Raw genomic sequence first — 26,027 nt, 5'->3', positions numbered from 1 at the left:
ATTAGAGGTGGCTATGCTAATGCGCGTTTTCTCGAATGTAGTGTGAAAGTCTCTCTGCGTTAGTCGCATTGTTCTGTGGTATGTCGGTCCCACATCCCACATGCGATAGTGGTTCGTATGCAACCGCAACCGGCCTAATAGTAAGCTGACCTTGGATGATTTCATGCAGTTACTAGCCAGGCGAATGTAGAACAGCTGTCTCTCTGTTGATGATTCAGGAAGAGAATCGGCTATTTCCAATGCATCATCAGTCCAAGAGTTATCAAATTGGGCCTGTATTTTCAGTAGATTCGTAACGGCTGTGAAAAAATGCAAGGAAATAATAAATCACCTGCTTCATCATTTAATTCTAAAAAGAAAATTACTGTATAGTCTAAGGTTGGGATCAAGAAGTTGAATAGACAATTCATTCTCAAATAATTCAAAGTTTGTTGTTTCTACAAGAAATATAAAGTATTTTTCAAATAGGGTTCCATTTTATTTTTAGAATGGTCATGTATTCTAGTTACATTTGGATTATTTATTTATTTACAATTAGCCAAAACAAGCACAAATCTACAGTGAGGTCCACGTTATAATGGCAGTATTTTATTAACATTAGTGTTGCTATCCTTGTCTATAGACAAAGCAGATAGTGCTATCTTTGTCTAACTCTGCAACATTGCCAGATCGTTTATGAACAATGTAGATACTATAATTAATTAACAATATATTTAATCCCAATTGTGAAAAAAATATTATAATACTGTTTTTCTATATTAATACTTTTTACTTCCCCACACACAGATTCGTTTATGTGGGGAGAATATTCACAAATTTGTTTTTAGAATATTTTGCCTTTGTAAATGTATTTTGTATTGTGAATAAAATCAAATTCTTCTTCTTTTTCTTCTTCTGACTTCCACGGTATAAGCATGATTGCCTATTCCGGTCTTTAAATAGCCTTGGAAATTAAAATTTATCAAAAATTTAACTGTTCATTCCTGTTCAAGATAATCAATTATGAACAGTTATAAGATAATTTCAAACAGGAATGAACAGTTTATATTAAATCAAATATACGGGTATCAGCTATCCTCTATAGAAGGCAGTGGCAAGAGAGAGAATCGGCAACGCATCCTCCTATCTTTCTCCACTGCCATAATAGCGTGGACGTCACTATAGCGCACATAGCGAACGGTACTCTATCGCGCGAGATATAACATTGTAACAATGTAGTTTCTCAAATAAAATAATCTTCAAAGACTTTTCGTTTAATCACAATCTTATCTTATGGTATTCAGGCGAGATGGAACTCTCCAACAAACAAAAATCTGGTGTGGCGCACTCACACAACGTTCCTTGCCGTTATGAAATTGATCACCTGACGCTAGTGTTCACGTGCATCTGAAGCCTGATAATTAGGAATCTAAAATCAAACTTTGCATAGATGGGGCGGAGCTCTCGAAATATTTACAGATATGGGACTTGTGGCAGTTGATAGAGCTTATCAATGAATATTTAAGGTATAAATAAGATCAAAATCGTTGGAGCCGTTTTTGAGAAAATCGCGAAAACCCTGTTTTTGACAACATTTTTCCATTTTTGCCGCCATCTTGAATTGCATTTGATTGAAATTGTTCGTGTCGGATCCTTATAGAGTAAGGATCTTAAGTTCCAAACTTCAAGTCATTCCGTTAATTGGGAGATGAGATATCGTGTACACAGATACACATACACTCATACACACCTACACACACACACACACACACACATACTACAGACCAATACCCAAAACCACTTTTTTGGACTCAGGGGACCTTGAAACGTATAGAAATTTGAAAATTGGGGTACCTTAATTTTATCGGAAAGCAATACTTTCTTTACCTATGGTGATAGGGCAAGGAAAGTAAAAGCTAAACGATTGTTAATATAAAGGTGCGTACAGATATACGCGCCGCGAACATGAGCAATTCACTTTTAATCAGCTGACTATATCTGTATTTTTACAGAAACGGTAAGATACAGTTATAAAAAGCTTGGCATCAGCTGATTAAAAGTGAATTGCTCACCACAAATCCTTCACACTGTAGTAGGCTTTTGAAACAAAGAATTTATACACTTCAATCTTCAAAATTCTGATATCTGACAAGGACTTATAGGAATTTAATTTGATTGTTGATTCCTATGTTTAAATTGAATAAATGGAACTAAATGAATTGTGAATTGATTTTAATGTTGAATGACAAATTGAATTTTGGATAAAATATTGAAAAATAAAACTGTTACAAGTTATAAACAAACTTTGCCATTTGAAAACATCGCAGGTGGCAATCAGATGATTCGCCACATAACCCCTCCCGGGCAGACGATTTGGCCATCCGAAATCTTGAAGCTTACTTTTTCCTGGAACAGGGTGGGAATGCTGAGGTGAGTCGTCTTGAAGGATGTATGCTGGAGAACTCAGTGTCGAATGATAATTGGTTGAGTTGAATTGGTAGAAGTTGATCTGTTGATTGTTGATGGGTTGAGTTTGTGGAGTTGAATGGGTGGGAAGCATAGACTAGAGGCTGGTGGTCTGTGCAGATAGTGAAGGGATGTCCTTCTAAGAGGTGGCGAAAATGCTGTACCGCTTCATAAACAGCAAGTAGCTTGTGATAGTATACTGGCCAGCAAATTTCTTTCAAAAATAATTTTTTTAAAAAGAAAGCAAGAGGTTGCCATAGTATACTGGTCAGCAACTTTCTTTTAAAGATAATTGATTTAATGTTGAAGAATTGATTTTAATGTTGAATGACAAATTGAATTTTGGATAAAATATTGAAAAATAAAACTGTTACAAGTTATAAACAAACTTTGCCATTTGAAAACATCGCAAGTGGCAATCAGATGATTCGCCACAGACTGCAGCTCGGTAGGTAAACCATTAAACAACTTCGCTACAATATGAGAGGGCATTTTCTCAATCGGTGTTGTCTCAAAGACAGTTTATTCCTCCCTCTGGTATTATAAGTGTGGATATCAGCAATAGCATTTAGATCAGATAAATGCTTGTGAGTGAAAATTAAGTTTGAAGATATAAATTGATGGTAGGGTAAGTATATTCAAGTCAACAGAAGCCTGTTCACAAGAGTCATTGGAATTCAGCCAAAACATACAAAAGCATAAAATCTAAAGTAAGAACTCACTATGCTCGTTTAATAATGTGGTTTCAATTACCTGTTATGCGCATACTTTGATGTGAGAACTTTTCGCCATAACTGTGCACCAACTTCCAAGCCTCAATGGCATTTTCTTTTAAGAAATGGAGTGTGTAAAGATGAGCTATCAGTTTCAGATTTGAATACAAAATTTCCAAATATGTGTCCAAATCAGTACAGTTGTCTTCGCTCTGAAACACAAATGAGAATATTTATCAAAATAATGGAATTTATTGATTGATAATTAGTAAACTCATAATGAAACATTAAAGTCGGTACAGACTTTTGGAAATTCAGACCTGTGGATACAATACCAATCCATTTTTTTCGAAAGGGAATTCTATTTCCAGTTCCTAAGGTGTTTATAGGCTAAGGCTAGGCGCACACCAGTTAGTCAAGACAAGACTAGACATGATCAGACACGTTTAGTCACAATACTTCACATAGTTGCTCATGAAGACATGTCTAATTGCAATGAATAATCAGTGTGGATATCAGCAATAGCATTTAGATCAGATAAATGCTTGTAAGTGAAAATTAAGTTTGAAGATATAAATTGATGGTAGCGTAAGTATATTCAAGTAAACAGAAGCCTGTTTACAAGAATCATTGGAATTTAGCCAGAAAATAAAATCTAAAGTAAGAACTCGCTATGCTCGTTTAATAATGTGGTTTCAATTACCTGTTATGCGCATACTTTGATGTGAGAACTTTTGGCCATAACTGTGCACCAACTTCCAAGCCTCAATGGCATTTTCTTTTAAGAAATGGAGTGTGTAAAGATGAGCTATCAGTTTCAGATTTGAATACAAAATTTCCAAATATGTGTCCAAATCAGTACAGTTGTCTTCGCTCTGAAACACAAATGAGCATATTTTTCAAAATAATGAAATTTATTGATTGATAATTAGTAAACTCATAATGAAACATTAAAGTCGATACAGACTTTTGGAAATTCAGACCTGTGGATACAATACCAATCCATTTTTTTCGAAAGGGAATTCTATTTCCAGTTCCTAAGGTGTGTATAGACTAAGGCTAGGCGCACACCAGTTAGTCAAGACAAGACAAGACACGTTTAGTCACAATACTTCACATAGTTGCTCATGAAGACATGTCTAATTGCAATGAATAATCAGTGTGAGTTACGTCACAAGCAACTATGTGAAGTATTGTGACTAAACGTGCCTTGTCTTGTCTTGACTAACTGGTGTGTGCCAGTGCCTAAGGCTAGTCACACACCAGTTAGTCAAGACAAGACAAGACAGATTTAGTCACAATACTTCACCTAGCCTTAGGCACTGGCACACATCAGTTAGTCAAGACAAGATAAGACAGATTTAGTCACAATACTTCAACTAGCCTTAGGCACTGGCACACACCAGTTAGTCAAGACAAGACAAGACAGATTTAGTCACAATACTTCACCTAGCCTTAGGCACTGGCACACACCAGTTAGTCAAGACAAGATAAGACAGATTTAGTCACAATACTTCAACTAGCCTTAGGCACTGGCACACATCAGTTAGTCAAGACAAGATAAGACAGATTTAGTCACAATACTTCACATAGTTGCTTGTCACGCAACACACACTGATTATTCATTGCAATTAGACATGTCTTCATAAGCAACTATGTGAAGTATTGTGACTAAACGTGCCTTGTCTTGTCTTGACTAACTGGTGTGTGCCAGTGCTCAAGTCACACTGGTGTTTGACTAGCCTTAGGCACTGGCACACACCAGTTAGTCAAGACAAGACAAGGCACGTTTAGTCACAATACTTCACATAGTTACTTGTGACGCAACACACACTGATTATTCATTGCAATTAGACATGTCTTCATAAGCAACTATGTGAAGTATTGTGACTAAACGTGCCTTGTCTTGTCTTGACTAACTGGTGTGTGCCAGTGCCTAAGGCTAGTCACACACCAGTTAGTCAAGACAAGACAAGACAGATTTAGTCACAATACTTCACCTAGCCTTAGGCACTGGCACACATCAGTTAGTCAAGACAAGATAAGACAGATTTAGTCACAATACTTCAACTAGCCTTAGGCACTGGCACACACCAGTTAGTCAAGACAAGACAAGACAGATTTAGTCACAATACTTCACCTAGCCTTAGGCACTGGCACACATCAGTTAGTCAAGACAAGATAAGACAGATTTAGTCACAATACTTCAACTAGCCTTAGGCACTGGCACACATCAGTTAGTCAAGACAAGATAAGACACGTTTAGTCACAATACTTCACATAGTTGCTTGTCACGCAACACACACTGATTATTCATTGCAATTAGACATGTCTTCATAAGCAACTATGTGAAGTATTGTGACTAAACGTGCCTTGTCTTGTCTTGACTAACTGGTGTGTGCCAGTGCTCAAGTCACACTGGTGTTTGACTAGCCTTAGGCACTGGCACACACCAGTTAGTCAAGACAAGACAAGGCACGTTTAGTCACAATACTTCACATAGTTGCTTGTCACGCAACACACACTGATTATTCATTGCAATTAGACATGTCTTCATAAGCAACTATGTGAAATATTGTGACTAAACGTGCCTTGTCTTGTCTTGACTAACTGGTGTGTGCCAGTGCTCAAGTCACACTGGTGTTTGACTAGCCTTAGGCACTGGCACACACCAGTTAGTCAAGACAAGATAAGACACGTTTAGTCACAATACTTCACATAGTTGCTTGTGAAGACATGTCTAATTGCAATGAATAATCAGTGTGAGTTCCGTCATAAGCAACTATGTGAAGTATTGTGACTAAACGTGTCTGATCATGTCTTGTCTTGTCTTGACTAACTGGTGTGTGCCAGTGCTCAAGTCACACTGGTGTGTGACTAGCCTTAGGCACTGGCACACACCAGTTAGTCAAGACAAGACAAGGCACGTTTAGTCACAATACTTCACATAGTTGCTTGTCACGCAACACACACTGATTATTCATTGCAATTAGACATGTCTTCATAAGCAACTATGTGAAGTATTGTGACTAAACGTGCCTTGTCTTGTCTTGACTAACTGGTGTGTGCCAGTGCTCAAGTCACACTGGTGTGTGACTAGCCTTAGGCACTGGCACACACCAGTTAGTCAAGACAAGACAAGACATGATCAGACACGTTTAGTCACAATACTTCACATAGTTGAAGCATACTTCACATTATTAATTTTAAATAATAACGACCTAATTAAATTCGGTCGAATTAGTTTCAAAATTGATTTATACTGATGAATTGGTAATCACTGAGAGGATAAGTGGAGGAGTGGTTAAGTGAGTGAACACTTAGAATTAGTTTTATTAATTCAATTAGTGTATAATGAGGATATCCTCCAACTATGAGTGTTTTGTCTACATTGATGCAGAGAGTTTTTTTTTTCATATAATTTTTTCTTCTCTAGAGTCTTGAAGTGTGTTGCAATTGCAGGGTGAATGTAATCCGAGATATCATTTGACAACCTTTCAGTTTTAAGAGGAGAGTGATGTTTATTCGTCAGCTTTTCAGTTTTCTTGATGAGTTAATTGTAGTATTTTTTTTTGTATTTCTGTTTATAAATTATTTATTTCACCCTAGTAGGTTGAAGTTTGGCATACTCTTTCACTTCTCTTCTTGGAAAGTGCAGCAGACTATAAATTTTGAAAGATTAGATAACTAGCTATTTCATATCGGATCTTATCAATGCATGAACGTTTCGAGTAATTTCTATCTTTTATTTTATTATCTGGCGGGCTGGTGGGGACGTTTAGTTCTCACCTTCTACTTCAAATTTTTTCTGATCAAATTTTCTTATCCTTCTACTCCTCTTTTCTTAATAAGTTTTTATTATTTTCTTCAACGTCTTTTCGTAAATAGGTTTTCACGGTTTTTTTTTCTCATCGCAACTGTTTTCTCAGCTTAATGTCAATTCATATTCCTGATTTACATGATGATGAACTTGTGGGTTATTATAATACTATTGAAGTTGATGATTTTTTACCTCTGAGCCTCAAGAGCGGAGTCAATATGATGGGGAGTTGAACATTTTCCACACGAATATAAGAAGCATAAACAAGAATTTTGACGAATTGGTGCATTATATTGGTAATGTGAATATCAAATTCCATGTTATTGCACTGTCTGAGACATGGATTACAGAAGACACACAGTTTAACTACAATTTGCAGGGCTATAAAGCAATACAAAGAAAAAGTAAATACTTAAAATGCGATGGGCTATGTTTATTTATTGATGAAAATGTTAAAACTGAATCAATAAACATCGTTATCGAAAAAGCAAACTATATCTGCATTTCATGCTTAATAAACAACGTTAAATACATAATAATATCTATTTATCGATCTCCAGCTCTGAATCTTAACGAATTTATTACGAGCTTAGATGCCTGTCTATATCAAATGAAAGACATGTCTAATATAATTGTATTAGGTGATATAAATCTTAATATTCTCGCAAATAACCATTTATCAAACGAATACTTGAGTACTTTACATATTAATGGCTTTAAATCTTATATAAATAAACCAACCAGAATCTTCAATGGTGTAGCATCCTGTTTAGACCACATATTCTTCAAGGAAAATAAAAACAAAAATAATGTTGTGAGAGGCGTAATTTCAAAAACAATATAACAGACCATTATAGTATTTCTTTACATTTAAATGCGGCTAGTGATAGGGAAACGAACCATAGGGAAGATGAAGTATGGACTAAAACCAAAATCGACTTTGGTGGACTTATGTGCGATTTACAAGGAGAAAACTGGTACGATATATATAGTGCCGATGATATAGACATTATGGTGGATGTTTTAGTTGAAAAATTAAATTACTTGACACATAAAAGAACAAAAAAAATTCAATTAAGTAAGAATAAAAGGCCTCTTAAAAAATGGATTTCGCCCAGCTTAGTAAATTCTATTCGTGTAAGAGATAAGCTGCATAAGAAGCTGAGAAAGCAGCCAAATAATATTCAATTGAACAACCAGTACAAAACATATAGGAACATTCTGAATAATTTAATAAAACAATCCAAAACCGATTACTTCAATAAAAAATTTGACGAACACAAAAATAATTCCAAAAAAACTTGGCAATATATCAACGAGCTCTTAGATACTAAAAAAAATACCAAATCAATCAATATAGAGGCCAAAGTACTTAACAAATACTTTGCCGAGGTAGGAGAGACTTTTGCCAGGAAAATTTCTGATGACATAAATAATATACCCATTCCTCAATCTCAAACTAACCCATGTGATAAAAGTATCTTCCTCAGTCCTACTAACGCCACCGAAATACAAAAAATTATTGATCAATTAAAGAATAAAGCAACACCTGGAGCCGATAATTTTACTGGAGCATTTATAAAACAAATATCACACTTTATTACATCACCTTTGGAATTTATATTTAATAAATGTCTGAGCATTGGATATTTTCCCAAGAAATTTAAAGAAGCAAAAATCATACCTATACCTAAATCCGGAGATCTCAGCAAACCTGAAAATTACAGACCAATAAGCCTTTTAAGCAATTTATCCAAAATACTAGAAAAGATTTTAAAATTGAGATTGATGAGCTTTTTAGAAAAAGAGAATATAATCAGTGATAACCAATATGGGTTTCAAGCTAAAAGTCAACCAATGACGCGGTCATTCATTTGAATAAAATGTATATGACAATTTTAATGAAAACAAAAAATCTCTAGCCGTCTTCATGGATTTATCAAAGACTTTCGATACAATCCCACATAATATACTTCTGGATGAATCTGGAATTAGAGGCTCAGTAAACAAACTTTTTTCAAGCTACTTGTCGGATAGGAAACAATATTCAACTTTAAATGGTCAAACGGATATCCAATCTACTTCACATTTTGGTTTGCCTCAAGGTTCGGTTTTATCCCCAATATTGTTCCTAATCTATGTTAACGATCTGTTGAAGCTAAATCTCAGAAATTGTACTACATTGTCATTTGCAGATGATACAACGCTCGTTTTTAGTGGAAATAGCTGGGAGGAGCTCTTTAATAATGCAAACAACAGTTTAAAAATAGTGCAAAAATGGCTTCAGGACCACATTCTCACCTTAAATACCGATAAAACCAAATATATCACTTTCTCACCCAACATAACCGGGCAACCACCAATATCTCTGGATTTAAGAATGAATACCAATAAAACCAATACTATGAATGAAGAGCAAGAGATAAAATCACTGGAAAGAGTGCAAACTATGAAATACCTAGGAATATTAGTTGACCAACACCTCAAGTGGAACAAACACATAGAATATTTATGTTCAAAACTAAAGTATGTGATACACATCTTCTACAAAATACAAAAAATTTGGATATAATTAGGAAAGTATATTATGCATACGCCCACTCATTATTTCAATATGTAATAGAGGTCTGGGGCGCCGCCTTTGACACACATTTAAAAAAAGTTTTTATTTTGCAAAAACACATTATAAGAGCAGCTCTTGGAAGACCACGACTTTATTCAAGTAGAGAAATTTTCATCGAACTAAATGTCCCGACTCTGAGACAGACCTACATTAAAAGAGTAATTCGTTACATAAACAAACATAGAAATCAGTTTAAAATTCATACAACTCCCTATAACATACGGGCAAACAGTACAAATACATTTAACATACATCTCATAAAGCTTACTATATGCAGACATCAACTTCAATACTATTGCAATTATTTAATCAATAAAATACCACTAGATTTTGTTAACAGGAATATAACTGGGAATTTAAATAGAATTATACAGGAATGGATTGACAGGAACATCTACTTCAAATTAATCTAATGAATAAGAGTTTGAGATACATTCGTGTATGTCTAAATTTTAGGATGTTGAGGATATGATTTAATATTTTTGTTTTGTATTCTTTCTTTTCTTTATTACTATTGTGATTTTATTTTGTATCATGTAATTACGATTCACATCTGCACTCAGGATCTCCTTTGCAGGTTGTTATTAAACTTTATTGTCGATAATAATATAGTGTATGTAAATTATGTATCTATCTTGAAGAGACAATAAAGCAATTTCAATTTCAAGTTGCTTGTGACGTAACTCACACCGATTAGTCATTGCAATTAGACAATGTCTTCATGAGCAACTATGTGAAGTATTGTGACTAAAGGTGTCTTGTCTTGTCTTGACTAACTGGTGTGTGCCAGTGCTCAAGTCACACTGGTGTTTGACTAGCCTTAGGCACTGGCACACACCAGTTAGTCAAGACAAGACAAGGCACGTTTAGTCACAATACTTCACATAGTTGCTTGTGACGCAACACACACTGATTATTCATTGTAATTAGACATGTCTTCATGAGCAACTATGTGAAGTATTGTGACTAAACGTGTCTTTTCTTGTATTCACTATCTGGTGTGTGCCTAGCCTTAAGTGGCGCGAACACGCGCATTTTACTCCTTATCAGCTGATGCTATTCTTTTTATATAAGTATTTGCTCAGAAACGGTAGGATACATAGAACTATAGAACCTGATAACTAAACTCTCCTATAGTGAAGTCCACGTTATAATGGCAGTGGAGGAAGATAGAACAACGTTGCCGAGCCTCTGTCTTGTCAATGCCTTTTATAGACGGTAGCTGATACAGGTTTATTGATGTAATATTAACTGTTCATTCTCGTTTAAAATAATCAATTATATTTTATTAAGCAAGAAATCATATTTTTCGATAATTTCATAATGAATTTTCATAATTAAGATAAAATATTTTGTTAATTAATTATTAATTCTACATTGTTGAAAGACGATCTGGCAACAGAGCAAAGCGAGAAAGAGATAGCGCTATCCGCATTATTGAATGATAGACAAGGATAGCAATACTATTGCCAATCAAACCTCACTAAATAAAATAAATAAAAATTACAAACCTCACTACACAAACTTTAAAACCTGAATCTGACTATAATTAAATGACTTTAGATTTAATGTTGTGTTTTTGTAGAGTCTCAGATTGAAAACTATGTCATAAATGTTGACACCCAGTCTCGACCTTTCTAAAACCGAATTGAAAAATTCAGCCAAGGGAAACACATGGCGCACTTCAGTCGCGCAGTTCACATCATTGACTCATTTCGTCTAGCAAATAAAATATCTGTCGAAACATCCTAAAGCATCTCTTTGCCACTAAAAGCCGTATGAACGAATGAATGTAGTTATCAAAACCTGAAGCTACCAGAATGGATACATCAACAGAGTACTATAACCTCTCTACATTAAATTATACCAAAAAATTATACAACAAAAGTGTTACAATCTACATCCATATATACAGAGTGAGTCATATGTATGGGAACCCTTCAATAAGTTGGAGACTGTAGTAGATATAACACTGTAACTTTCAGGATATGTTCATAGTTGAATACTCCACCGTTTGAAGTACACCTGAATTTCAACCCCTCATAAGGGGGTGATTTAGGGGTTGGAGCTCCATTACTTCAAATGTATTACATAATTTTAAAGGCCTTTTTAAAACAAGAAAGATGGCATCAATAAAAATCTGGTGTGGCGCACTCACACAACTTTCCTTGCCGTTATGAAAATTGATCACTGACGCTAGTGTTTCCCGCGCATCTCAAGTCTGCTGGAGACACACATGAGGTCTGCTATCTCTTCATAGTGAATGATTTAATAGAATCAACAATAATTTGCAATTGAATAATCACATTTTCTCGAATTTAAAGCTTATTTTCAATTTTAGGTGAAAATGTTACTGAACATTAATTGTAGAGATTTTCATGCTCAATCTACTCCACTTGATTTTTTTTGTTTCAATTGTATCTGAAGCCTGATAATTGGGAATCTATCTGCATTGATGGGGCGGAGCTCCTGAAATTTTTACAGATATGGGACTTGTGGCAGTTGATAGAGATTATCGATGACTAATTTAGGTATGAATTTGATCAAAATCGTTGGAGCCGTTTCCGAGAAAATCACGAAAAACCCTGTTTTTGACAACATTTTCGCCATTTTAGCCGCCATCTTGAATTGCATTTGATCGAAATAGTTCGTGTCGGATCCTTATAGTGAAAGGACCTTAAGTTCCAAATTTCAAGTCATTCCGTTAATTGGGAGATGAGATATCGTGTACACAGACGCATACACACACACACATACAGACCAATACCCAAAAACCACTTTTTTGGACTCAGGGGACCTTGAAACGTATAGAAATTTAGAAATTGGGATACCTTAATTTTTTTCGGAAAGCAAAAATGTTCTATGATATCTGTATCCAAGATGGCAGCTGATTGAAGTTTTAGTTTTCAAAGTAATGAGGGGTTGTAACTCAAATATTTTTAGGGCCGGTTTCCGAGCTCGGGATCTATAAGTTCTGGACTTACAGAGCCCAGGACTGAAATAAGCTCTCGGGTTTAAATCAGCTTTCTGAGTCACGGGTTTATGTTCTAAACTCCTGGGTCTATTGAGTTCTCGACTTATTTGAGTCCAGGACTTTAAGGCAGTAAACATGAGGGAAATTCTCAATATTTTGCTGTTGTATTGGTGGCATTAGGCCTATAGCAAAACAGCTGATTGCAGCGGATAATTCAAATGCTCCAAACTGTTTTGTGACAATTATTTTGTGAAAATACGTTTCGATTTCTTTGTAATGTGTAGATCCATAAATTCAAAGCAAACCCAACCTTTTGAAATATGAATAAAAAAAAATCTGGTGTGGTACCTACACTCACAGAACTTTCCTTGCTCATTGAACTATAAGCCTCATTCTTGACATTCTTGAACGAGAATGATTTAGGGTATAACATAATGACGATTGGCGGCAACATATTTGAAACTACGATCAGACTTCTGTATTATGTGTATAATTGTTTTCAGAGTACTTTTTCCTTTGTGTAAATTGTGAAATTCGATATTATTTAAAAGTCGTCAAAACAGCTGTTCTACAGATGAAATATCTCGACTATGTGTTCTTTTTATGAACTGCTCTACCTACCTACCTCATGCACGAGAAGGAGGCTACAAAGTCCATTTCTCAAGGATAGGGTGGACCCCCCATTTGTTTCCCAGAAAGGAGACTCATTCCAGTTGATAGAGCTGATAAATAACTATAGGCTACAGGATATGAATTTGAAAAAAATCGGTCAAGTCATTTTTGAGAGAATCGTGAAAAACATGCTTTTTTAGTGATTATCCGCCATTTTTCTCAATAAATATTACGGAGCTCCTGAAATTTTCCCAGAAATGAGACTCATGTTAGTTGATAGGGCTTATAAATAGCTATTCATGGTATGAATTTGAAGAAAATCGTTAGAGCCGTTTTCGAGAAAACCGTGAAAAACATGGTTTTTCAGTAATTATCCGCAATTTTTTCCGCCATCTTGAATTTATTGAATTTTATTGAATTTCTTATTGTCGGGTCCTCATGGTATAAGGACCTTAAGTTTTAAATTTCAAGTCAATCGGTTAATTAGGAATAGAGTTATCGTGTTCACTCCAGGGTCTAACGTGATCTCTAAACTCCAGGGTCTATTTGAGTCCTCGACTACGTTAACGCTGTGACTCGGAAAGCCAATTTTCTGACTCCAGAGTTTAAAGCCGGTTAAAGTCTAGAACTTAGCAAAATACCGAGCTCGGAAACCGGCTCTTAATGTAAACACCATTGTGTGGTATATCATTTAGAAGGCATTTCCAAAACAAGAAAGATGACATCGATGAAAATTTTTTATGATACTTGTATTCAAAATGGTGGCAGATTGAAGTTTAAAGTAAAAACTAAAACTTCAATCAGCCGCCATTTAGGATACAGATATCATAGAACATTTTTATTGATGCCATCTTTCTTGTTACTTTCGTTGCCCTATTACCATAGGTAAGGAAAGTATTGCTTTCCAAAAAAAATTAAGGTACCCTACTTTCAAGTTTTCTATACGTTTCAAGGTCCCCTGAGCCCAAAAACATGATTTTTGGGTGTTGGTCTGTGTGTGTATGTCTGTGAACACGATAACTCCATTCCTAATTAACCGATTGACTTGAAATTTCAAACTTAAGGTCCTTATACCATGAGAATCCGACAATAGGAAATTCAATAAAATTAAATTCAAGATGGCGGAAAAAATGGCGGATAATTACTAAAAAACCATGTTTTTCACGGTTTTCTCGAAAACGGCTCTAACGATTTTCTTCAAATTTATACCATGGATAGCTATTTATAAGCCCTATCAACTGACATGAGTCTCATTTCTGGGAAAATTGCAGGAGCTCCGTAATATTCTTGAGAAAAATGGCGGATAATCACTAAAAAACCATGTTTTTCACGATTTTCTCGAAAACGGCTCTAACGATTTTCTTCAAATTTATACCATGGTTAGCTATTCATAAGCCCTATCGACTGACATGAGTCTCATTTCTGGGAAAATTGCAGGAGCCACGCAATATTCTTGAGAAAAATGGCGGATATTTACTAAAAAACCATGTTTTTCACAATTTTTCAAAAATGACGACCGATTTTTTTCAAATTCATACCCTGTATAGTTATCTATCAGCTCTATTAACTGGCATGAGTCTCCTTTCTGGGAAACTAATTGGGGGTCCACCCCATCCTTGAGAAATGGACTTTGTAGCCTCTTTCTCGTGCATGAGGTAGGTAGGTAGAGCAGTTCATAAAAAGAACACATAGTCAAGATATTTCATCTGTAGAACAGCTGTTTTGACGACTTTTAAAAAATATCATCGAATTTCACAATATTTACATACAGGAAAAAGTACAGGAAAACAATTCTATATACACATATTATACAGTAGTGTGATCGTAGTTTCAAATATGTTGCTGCCAATCGTCATTATGTTATTCCCCTAAATTATTCTCCTTAAAGAATGGGGCTTACAGTTCAATGTGAAAGGAAAGTTGTGTGAATGTACGACACCAGATTTTTTAAAAAGCCTTTAAAATGATGTTACACAATGGGTGTTTACATTTGAAATATTCGAGCTACAACCCCTAAGTCACCCCCTTATGAGTAGTTGAAATTGAGTTGAACGTCAAAAGGTGGAGTAGTGTAGCCCAGTACTCTGAAACGCGTCCAGAATCAACAAGTGGCAAGCAGATGTACGATTGTAAAAGTGGATAAGGTGAATCAGAAAGTGAAAAATCATAGAGTGTATCTTTGAAATACCTTTTGGAAAGCGGCTCTGAAATAGCCATAAGACGTCTGCAGTTTATCAAGCAACGCCTGCTGATTGGAGAAGGTTAGCTCAGACGTGGCGATTGGTCCTATGGTTTCATGCGGGTCTGAAAACATTCCCGACTCGTCCAGCGTCGGCGGGGCTTCTTGCGATTTAAATTGCACAGCTTTCACCTGCAAAAACATTCAATTGAATTAAAAAGGTCGAAATCAATTTCTAAATACCGATGTACAGTCCTACCAGACTACAATACTGCCCGAAAATCAAACATTTTTTACTTTCCTTGCCCTATTACGATAGGTAAGGAAAGTATTGCTTTCCGAAAAAAATTAAGGTACCCCAATTTCTAAATTTCTATACGTTTCAAGGTCCCCTGAGTCCAAAAAACTGGTTTTTGGGTATTGGTCTGTATGTGTGTGTGTGTGTGTGTGTGTGTGTGTGTGTGTGTGTGTGTGTGTGTGTGTGTGTGTGTGTGTGTGTGTGTGTGTGTATGAGTGTATGTGCGTCTGTGTACACGATATCTTATTTCCCAATTAACGGAATGACTTGAAATTTGGAACTTAAGGTCCTTTCACTATAAGGATCCGACACGAACAATTTCGATCAAATACAATCCAAGATGGCGACTAAAATGTTGTCAAAAACAGGGTTTTTCGTGATTTTCTCGGAAACGGCTCCAACGATTTTGATCAAATTCATACCTAAAATAGTCATCGATAAGCTCTATCAACTGCCACAAGTCCCATATCTGTAAAAATTTCAGGAGCTCCGCCTCATCAATGCAGATAGATTCCCAATTATCAGGCTTCAGATACAATTGAAACAAAAAAAAATGAAGTGGAGTAGATTGAGCATAAAAATCTCTACAATTAATGTTCATTAACATTTTCACCTAAAATTGAAAATAAGCTTTAAATTCGAGAAAATATGATTATTCAATTGCAAATGATTGTTGATTCTATTAAATCATTCACTATGAAGAGATAGCAGACCTCATGTGTGTCTCCAGCGTTATTTCCCTGTCACCAGCTGGCTCAAATCTTTGAATAGTAGACTTGAGATGCGCGGGAGCACTAGCGTCAGGTGATAAATTTTCATAACGGCAAGGAAAGTTGTGTGAGTGCGCCACACCAGATTTTTGAAAATGTATCTTTGCATAAGCAACAGATGCTCTTTTGTATCTTCTCAAAAGCAAGGTGTTGCATCCGAAAAGATACACAAGGAGCTTTTGGAGTTACGTCCTTTTAACAAAACACAGCATATCAGCTGACATTCGTTCAACATGCTTCTTCCAATGTTAGAGATGCGTTGCAACTCTCTCATTCATGAAGATCCCTGTGTATAGGGAGGAAGCTCTGTAGGGAGCTATACCTACCTCGTTTCAAATTCACGGAGGGAAAGGTACGGGACGCATACTAGTCCAGGCAATCAATGCTCGAAAAAGAGTATAGAGGGAAATGTTGTTGGGAGACAATTTTTGACCCCACAGTTCTGTTTAGGGTAGTAAGGAGGTAAACATATCAAAAGTCCCCACCCCCACCCCCTTAGCACATGTAGTTTAAAGTACAATTTTTTTGTTTCTCGCATAAAACTAAAAAAACTATGTATCTTTAGGACTCGACTGTCATATAATAAATTAAAGCTTACATAATTTCCTACAATATTCTCTTTACAACTTTTTTTATATATCTTTCAGTTTTCGAGATATCCGCTCTTGAAGGTGTGACATTTTTGAAAAAAACACGTTTGCCACCAATTTTTGCTATTATAACTTTTTGAAAATCGATTGGAAAAATTCATGTTGATTATGAGCTTATAGAGCATTAAATTCTCTTCAATTTGATGTATAATTTCACACTTTGACGAATTTCCCTTCACATTTGCACCAATTTTAGTGTTGAGTGTGAAAAACTCCATTTTTGCAACAATAGACCAATTGACAAAGGAATTTGGAGGGAATGTTTTAAACAAAATTTTTGAGTTTGCAGCTTTGTTAAGACTAATTAGGAGAAGAACATATCAAAAGTCCCCATTCCTAACTCATGTACTATGGAGATGAGGGTGGTTTAAATGTTGCATTTTTCAGCGTTTTGCTCCCACGCTCATATCTTGCGTTCAACCGACATAACTAATTATTCAAAAATGAAGCTTGATAATTTCTGTACACTTTTTGTCCAGTAAAATTTTGTGATATTCCCAATATTTCCCGAGATATTCGCTCTTGAAGGAGTGTAATAATTGTTAAAATAACAGGTTTTTATCCAATGATTTCCTCTTTCAGTGCTTATTACTCCAACAATGCATCATAAAAACTGATACTTATCGTAGATTTGTAGAGCATTGAATTCTCTTGGAAATGATGTATTATTTTACAGTTAAAGGTTTTCCTTTCATTGTTATAGCAGCTTCAATGTAGGGGGTGAAATTTTCATTGCTGCAACAATTGATCATTTGACAATGACATTTGGAGTGTCTGTGACACAATTTTTTACCTTGCAGCTTGATTTAGACTAGTTAGTAGGTGAACATAGCAAAAGTGCTTTATCACCTCTGTAGAAGGTGTGGAACCGCTGAGTTGACACTTTTTGCAGCAATGAAAATTTCACCCCCTACATTGAAGCTGCTATAACAATGAAAGGAAAACTAATAGTGATAGTGAAATAATACATCATTTCAAAGAGAATTAAATGCTCTACAAACCTACAATAAACATCAGTTTTTATGATGCATTGCTGGAGAGTTATTAAGCCCTGAAAGAGCAAAACATTGGATAAAAACCTTTTATTTTAACAATTACACACATTCAAGAGCGAAACTGTTGGGAATATGAAATATTATATTTATTAATTCTACATTGTTAAAAGACGATCTGGGAACAGAGCAAAGCGAGAAAGAGATAGCGCTATCCGCTTTGTTGAATGATAGACAAGGATAGCAATACTATTGCTAATCAAACACTGCCATTATAACGTGGACCTCACTAGACACAAATTACATTAGTTGATAAATAAAAGTCGTCAAGTAAATTAGAAGCAAATGATGATAACGGCGGATTCACACATATCAGTATCCGTACGTGTCCGTTACAGTAAGAATATGATTCACATGAGTTCTAGTGGAACAATTCACACGGGTATGAATAGTCCCATAAGAAGTCATGTTAATAATATTTTCACTTTACCGGATATGTTCACTGACACTGATAAGTGGGAATCTCCATCTTTTAAGGACAGTTTTTGATATGTATTCTCTTTCTCAAAGTTTCTGTCTTACCTGAATCTTTTTCCTGATTTCATACATTTTCAATAGAGTACTGTGATATAACAAACATCCCAAGAGGAGTAGACTTTCAAAATCTCTGGATTCCTTCACCTATAAATCAAAAAAAATTATTTTAAATAAACGACGAATAGTTCAATTGCAACAGTGTTATGCAAATCAGAAAATGTGGCTAAAACATACGAAATATATAGGTAAAATAAATTTGAAACATGGCTGGCTATCTGATTGGATTATTCAACTAAATTCCACATTTGAAAACCAGAAGAAATTTATCATGAATAGAATGCTATTTCAACATCATTATACATATACTAGCCGTCAGGCTCGCTTCGCTCGCCATATCCGTCTAGCCAGGGGGCTCCGCCCCCTGGACCCCCGACTGGATCGTCCAAGAATGAGATCAGCAGGCTCGCTTCGCTCGCCTGCATTTTTCATATGAGCGTTTTTATATGTTAGGACAATCCAGTCGGGGGTCCAGACTAAACGTCTGGCTAAACGGATATGGCGAGCGAAGCGAGCCTGACGGTTAGTAATATAATATTCCCAGGATTGAAGTAGCAGTGCCTAATCAATTTCTCCGCGATAAATGCATTTTAATCTTCAACTTGATGCCAACCTAACAAAGTCAACTCAACTTAATGCCAACCTGACAAAATTATTAATTTAGTTGCCAGTTAACAACTGTTTCGAAGAGGTACTCTATCTAGATTATAGTTCTGTAGTAACATATGATATGGAAATTTCAATAATTATAATTAAGAGATTGGGAGAAGAAGAATATACATGCTAAAAGACAAACTTTAAACCCTTAAAAAACAACCCTTAGAGTTAAAATATTGCCAAAATATTTCTTAGTGCGCCTCTAAAGGGCCAACTGAACATACCTACCAAATTTGAACGTTTTTGGTCCGTTAGATTTCTAGTTCTGCGAGTGAGTGAGTGAGTGAGTCAGTCAGTCAGTCAGTGCCATTTCACTTTTATATATATAGATGCTATTTGTCTAAAAAATAATAGTCAAGGAATCCTTTTATAGTTTCACTTAAATTATGAGCCACATAAGAAATAACCGAGGACATTCCTTAGAGAGACCTCAAAGAGCTGCATGAAGGCCCCGAATAAAGCCAAAAATTCGTTAAAGCAGCTCAGAATAAGGGCCAAGCCACATGGAGCGTTTTTCCAGGCGTTATCAGACGAGTCGGCAGAGCAGGAAACTTTCCGATTGTCTTATTGGGCTGGCGTTCGGGAATAGGCTAATAATCAACCAATCGGAGAGCGTCCTGCCCCGCCGACTCTTATGAAAACGCTTCATGTGGCCCTTGAACTTGTAACATTCAACTTGACTCTTGAAGCATTAATGTGTAACATTTCTTCAATGTTGTCTTCCATCACCAACTGCTTATTATTAAATCACTTTTTTACTTTCCTTGCCCTATTACCATAGGTAAGGAAAGTATTGCTTTCCGAAAAAATTAAGGTACCCCAATTTCTATACGTTTCAAGGTCCCTTGAGTCCAAAAAATTGGTTTTTAGGTATTGGTCTGTATGTATGTGTGTGTCTGTGTACACGATATCTCATCTCCCAATTAACGGAATGACTTGAAATTTGGAACTTGAAGTCCTTTTACTATAAGTATATCGACACGAACAATTTCGATCAAATTCAATTCAAGAGGGCGGCTAAAATGGCGAAAATGTTGTCAAAAACAAGGTTTTTCGCGATTTTCTCAAAAACGGCTCCAACGATTTTGATCAAATTTATACCTAAAATAGTCATTGATAAGCTCTATCAACTGCCGTAAGTCCCATATCTGTAAAAATTTCAGGAGCTCCGCCCCATCTATGCAAAGTTTGATTTTAGATTCCCAATTATCAGGCTTCAGATACAGTTTGAACAAAAAAAATCAAAAGGAAAAGATTGAGCATGAAAATCTCTACATTTAATGTTCTGTAACATTTTCACCTAAAATTTAAAATAAGCTCGAAATTCGAGAAAATTTGATTATTCAATTGCAAACTGTTGGTAACTGTGGATTCTATTAAATCATTCACTATGAAGAGATAGCAGAAGCAGACTTCGTGTGTATCCAGCGTTATTGTCCTGTCACCAGCTGGCTCAGATCTTTTAATAGTAGACTTGAGATGCGCGTGTACACTAGCGTCAGGTGATCAATTTTCATAACGGCCAGGAAAGTTGTGTGAGTGCGCCACACCAGATTTTTGCTATTAAAAAGAACGACTAGCAGTCAAATCTTTTCAATAAATGAATTTATTCACTTACTCCTGAACAACCAGGAAGATGGTAGACCTGCCGAAAGATCTCGTTGTCACAGTAACTGGATAAATTCATTTATTGAAAAAAGCTGACTGCTAGTCGTTCTTTAAAAAAAAATGGTATAACAATTCATACTAATGCTTGGTTTCTGTGCTAATGTGTAAATATTTCAATTCCATAAGCTATGTTCATACAATATCAACAGCACTTTTTATCTTCTTCTAAGAAAAGTATAAGTCACTAATCAAGCTTATTCTAAAATGGTATTGGAAGTCTTCAATGTTTATTGTAAAAAATTATGACTGATAGTTGTTCTTTTTAATAGCAAAAAAAGTGATTTAATAATAAGCAGGTCGTGATGGAAAACAACATTGAAGACTTCAATGCTTTTTTTGCTATTAAAAAGAACGACTAGCAGTCTGATTTGTTCAATAAATGAATTTATTTATGGAAGATGGCGGACCTGCCGAAAGATCTCGTTGTCATAGTAAGTCCATAAATTTATTTATTGAAAAAAATTAGACTGCTAGTCGTTCTTTAAAATAGCAAAAAAAGTGTATTAGGAGTGTTCAAGTTTGGTTTAATTTACCTGTTTATGAAGCTTCTCCTGAATTCTCAGTCTATCCTTATCAAATTTTGCCACATCCATGTAAACTCTGGTGGACAATTCAAGAATCAGAACTAAACTCCAGAAAATCCTCGCTGTTAACCAACTCCTTGGACAGACTAATAATTTTTGATAGAATCAGATTCACAATCACATTCAACTTTCCTAGGAGTTTTTGAGTGTTTGCATCAGATGAAGCAATCGTTGCTTTCTGTATTTTACATACGGCCACCATCAACGCTGGGAGGCTCGAATAAACTGACTCATCTTTCTTGAATTGCCAACTGAAACATCTGAACACTTTCACCAGAAACTCCACACTGAACAGCATTAGAAGGTCGGTATTTGTCGATGAAAGTTTTTCTAGTAACTTGTAAGAACGACAACTAGTTTTGGCGAAGTGTCCATCCATCGCACCTAGATCTATGAGCACCAAATTCATGAGATCCTTAAAATAATTCAAACACAGGTTGCAATCTTTGGGAAGGGACATTTTCTGAGCGACTTCAATTACTTTCAGGATTTTAGTAAACTCTTCACAACTCTTCAAGTTTGCTGCGTGGATAACGCATCCATCCAAAACCTCCAAAAATGCGAGGAACGTAGTAATATCATTGACTTCCACGTTTAACTCTCCCGGTGTCACATAGCTCTTCACTATCGACTCCACACAGTCGAGATGAACGGAGTCGACCAGTTCGATATTTTTCGCAACATGGAATTTGTAAAGTAGAGACCTGACTACGATGAGCGCCTTCTTCAGAACAGCTTCGTTAGCGGGTTGCAGGCCGATGGGGATTCTGCAGCAGTCGAATACCTGATGCAAGCTGTTTCCAGCTGTTTTGACGAACTTGTTCAAGTCAAGGGTGGTCAAGTAGTAGGACAAGGTGTGGCAAATGTTCTGGGTCAGGATGCCTTTCTCAGACTCGGTGAGTTCTGTCGAGTTCTGAGAGTTCCATCTCTGCAACGAGGCGAGCACGTCTTGGGCAAGAGCAAGTTCATCCTGAAAATTAAAAACCAATAAATTGATTCAATTATGTCTATGGTTATGAAGAAATATCTCAAGTATTTATTTACAAAGGCAACTCTCCACAAGTATTTCAAGCCCAGTTGATGATGAGGGGATTAATGTTACTACACTACAAACGTTTCTATTTCTGATGAATTCACGAATGAAATAGTTGAAAAATAAATATTTTTTCATTTGTTGACGTGGCGAAGTTTGGGCTATAATGTCCACTCAACCACGTCGTTAGCAAGAAATACAAATACAATATAAAATATACAGAGATATAATAAAATGTAATATTATGAATGGATCAATAGAGAGATGATGAATAGTTGAAATTGAACTTGAGAATGAGCTGATATGATATAAGAGATACCTTGAATACCTGTTAAGTCTATACTATAGTTGGCCAAGCGAAAATGGGTCTCTCAAGGCCACTGCAATGTTGCCACTGTTGTCCACCCCTCACTCGACCAGTCTATATACATTGACTATATTTCTACACCCTGAACATCACTCTTTCCTTCTCATACCTTCCCTCTTCCTCTTTTCCGTCACTATACCTGTCATAAATTCTTTTGAGCACGGCAGGTTCAAAAGTTCTATTGTGTCATTCTTTGATGTTAGAACAATAACATCCCCCGTTACCTCCTCCCATCATCCCCTATATTCTTCAACATCATGAAATGAAGGAAAGAATATTGTTATGTATAATGTATAACTCTTTCTTGAGTCATGACATCAAGAAATCCAATTTTATAATGATGATTAGATTTTGCTTTATAAATGCAACTATTTATAAACTGAGCTATTACTTCATAAAGGTTACTTGAAGACTTTTATAATAATCAATTGGAAGTGGAGTGAGGTAGCCTAATTTTATTTATTTTAGTCAATATTCTTGTAGTGCCCACTTCACTCTGCATTTTTCAATTTGCATGAATTCTCATTTGATTCCCATCACACTTCATCCAGGCTTATACATTCATACAAACAATACATTATATCTTCATCCATACAATAAATTACAATACATTTGTAAAACTGTGAACTATATTGTCCTCGTCATAATTAACAATCCAGAGAAGACAAACAATACTCCCCACAATAACAATACTTCACTATCACACCCTCTCTCACACACACATTCACTTTCTCTCTTACTAGCCACCCTTAGTACAAAGTGGCAACAGTGTTGGTAGAGACGGGTGGTGGTGTCAAGAGCAAGCTTTGACCTTGAGGGACACTTTTTCGTTTGGCCAACTATAAGAACCTACTTGCTATAATAATAATATTATTACCTACTTGCTACTTACTATTGTCTTGATTATTCATATTGAATGATAAAGACTAAGAAATTGTCAAAAACCAGATTTATTGATACTTAGAAATACCGGCTTCGGTAATTACACTATTGTCAATCTCTGACAAACTCTGATAATGACCAAAACCGGTCTTTCTGAGTAGGCCTATCAATAAATCTGTGGTTTTTTGACAATTTCTTAGTCTTTTTCATTTAAGAGGTATGTACCTATTTGATATTACACAATTGTTTATCAGAGATTGACAATGGTGTAATAACCGAAACCGGTCTTTCTGAGTATCAATGAATCTGTGGTTTTTTGACAATTTCTTAGTCTTTTTCATTAAAAAGGTATGTACCTATTTGATATTACACCATTGTTTATCAGAGATTGACAATGGTGTAATAACCGAAACCGGTCTTTCTAAGTATCAATAAATCTGTGGTTTTTTGACAATTTCTTAGTGTTTTTCATTTAAAAGGTATGTACCTATTTGATATTACACCATTGTTTATCAGAGATTGACAATGGTGTAATAATCGAAACCGGTCTTTCTAAGTATCAATAAATCTGTGGTTTTGTTTATCAGAGATTGACAATGGTGTAATAACCGAAACCGGTCTTTCTAAGTATCAATGAATCTATGGTTTTTGACAATTTCTTAGTCTTTTTCATTCAGTTTTCTAAATTTATTAAACTAGATGAAAGAGTAGCCAATGTAAGATCACACACACCTTGGCCAGGAAATACTTGACGAGATAGTAGACACAGGGGAGCAGTCGTGAATTGTCGATCTCCCATTGGTTGTGCTCGATGACATCCAGACACCGTTTGGCCAATAGGAACACATCATTGGTGGCACTGGTCACATTCCTGTCCCCCGAGAATCCCTTGCTTAGCACAAGTTGCACTTCAATCAGGCATTTGGTGGCGCTTTTCAGACCGAATTCTGTCTCTCCTGCACTCTGTGGAACGCAATTCGTACATCTTCAACATCGATTATGTGTTTATTAACATAAGTGAATTTTTGATCTTGGAGAAAACAAATAACAGTTTTTAAGAGTGAATTATGATTCAACTGTGAATTGTAATTCAACTGAATCAAGTAGAACAGATGTAGAACAGATGACATCAGATACTTGTGGATGAGAAAACTGCATGAGGTCTACTGTTCACAAAACTACTAGTAGTAATAAATCAGAAACATTATGAATGTAAAAACTCGGGAATTTGAGTATCTATGCTTCAATTATAATTCTAATAATATTCTTACCTCGACTTTTTCCAGTGCAGTTTTGATGTTATCTTGTTTGATTTTCTCAATCAGACTTGAAATAAAACTGGCCGATTCCTTCATCTTTCTGAAAAATAAAAACAAGACAACCGTTTAAACTACGATTAATAAAGAAATATGCAATGTTAACCATTTTACCAATGCTAATTGCGAACATTAACAAAAAATAGAAAGAACCTCAACCGTTAATAATAAAATTAACAAAAAATATGCAATATCGAACACTTGTCCAATGCTAATTGCAAACATTAACGAAAAATAGATAGAACCTGGCTAAAGTGAAGTATTACGTCGCAATATTGTTTTCCAACTACATGAAATATATTGAATATTTTTTTTTAACAAAGAGGAGGAAAAACTGAATACCTAGCCTATTTGTAGATGAAAAGTTAATCGACGAAATTTAACTTATGAAATATAACTAAAAATATTATATTTAGCCTAACCTACAATCTTTTTACCAATGTCATGGAGGATATTCATTCAATAATAACTGTCAGTGGTTATTCTAAGCTATACAAAACTTGTATTGGTAAGTTGGTTGAAAAAAAAATTCTATTCAAATTCTATTCAACACATTCATGTCCATCGTATTCAAAATTTCAAATCTTTTCTAAACTCGAAATTCCTGTTTTGAAAAATGAGATGAAAATCAAGATGATACAAGTACAGGATCAAGCCTGAGTGATCAAGCAGAACCTGAGAACAATCGAGAAAATGATTATAAAAATCATGATGATACAAGCAGTAGGCCTACAGGATCAAGCCTGAGTGATCATGCAGATCCTCCTCATGGCATCCTGCAAAGATCTTGTAGAGAGCGCAAAGTGCCTCCCTATTTGAAAGACTATTAATTAAATTCTTAAAGGAGAAA

At 35.5% G+C, this 26,027-nt stretch overlaps 1 protein-coding gene across 1 annotated transcript in view; it reads right to left on the bottom strand.

Moving 5' to 3' along the window:
• The window catches only part of LOC111046793, a 44,798-nt gene extending 23,178 nt beyond the window's left edge, over positions 1–21,620 (bottom strand). Inside the window, exons 1-5 of the mRNA XM_039422221.1 lie at positions 21,529–21,620; positions 18,659–18,757; positions 15,376–15,558; positions 3,862–4,033; positions 151–299 (exon numbers count right to left, since the gene is read on the bottom strand). Of these exons, the coding sequence (XP_039278155.1) occupies positions 151–299; positions 3,862–4,033; positions 15,376–15,558; positions 18,659–18,757; positions 21,529–21,588 (663 nt within the window). The 5' untranslated portion in view covers positions 21,589–21,620. The remainder of the gene's footprint in view (positions 1–150; positions 300–3,861; positions 4,034–15,375; positions 15,559–18,658; positions 18,758–21,528) is intronic.
• Positions 21,621–26,027: the final 4,407 nt, after the last annotated feature.

Source organism: Nilaparvata lugens, chromosome 2, assembly GCF_014356525.2.
Source record: "Nilaparvata lugens isolate BPH chromosome 2, ASM1435652v1, whole genome shotgun sequence".
In the NCBI taxonomy this organism is placed as follows: Eukaryota; Metazoa; Arthropoda; class Insecta; order Hemiptera; family Delphacidae; genus Nilaparvata; species Nilaparvata lugens.
This window is presented reverse-complemented; position numbering and strand designations above follow the sequence as displayed.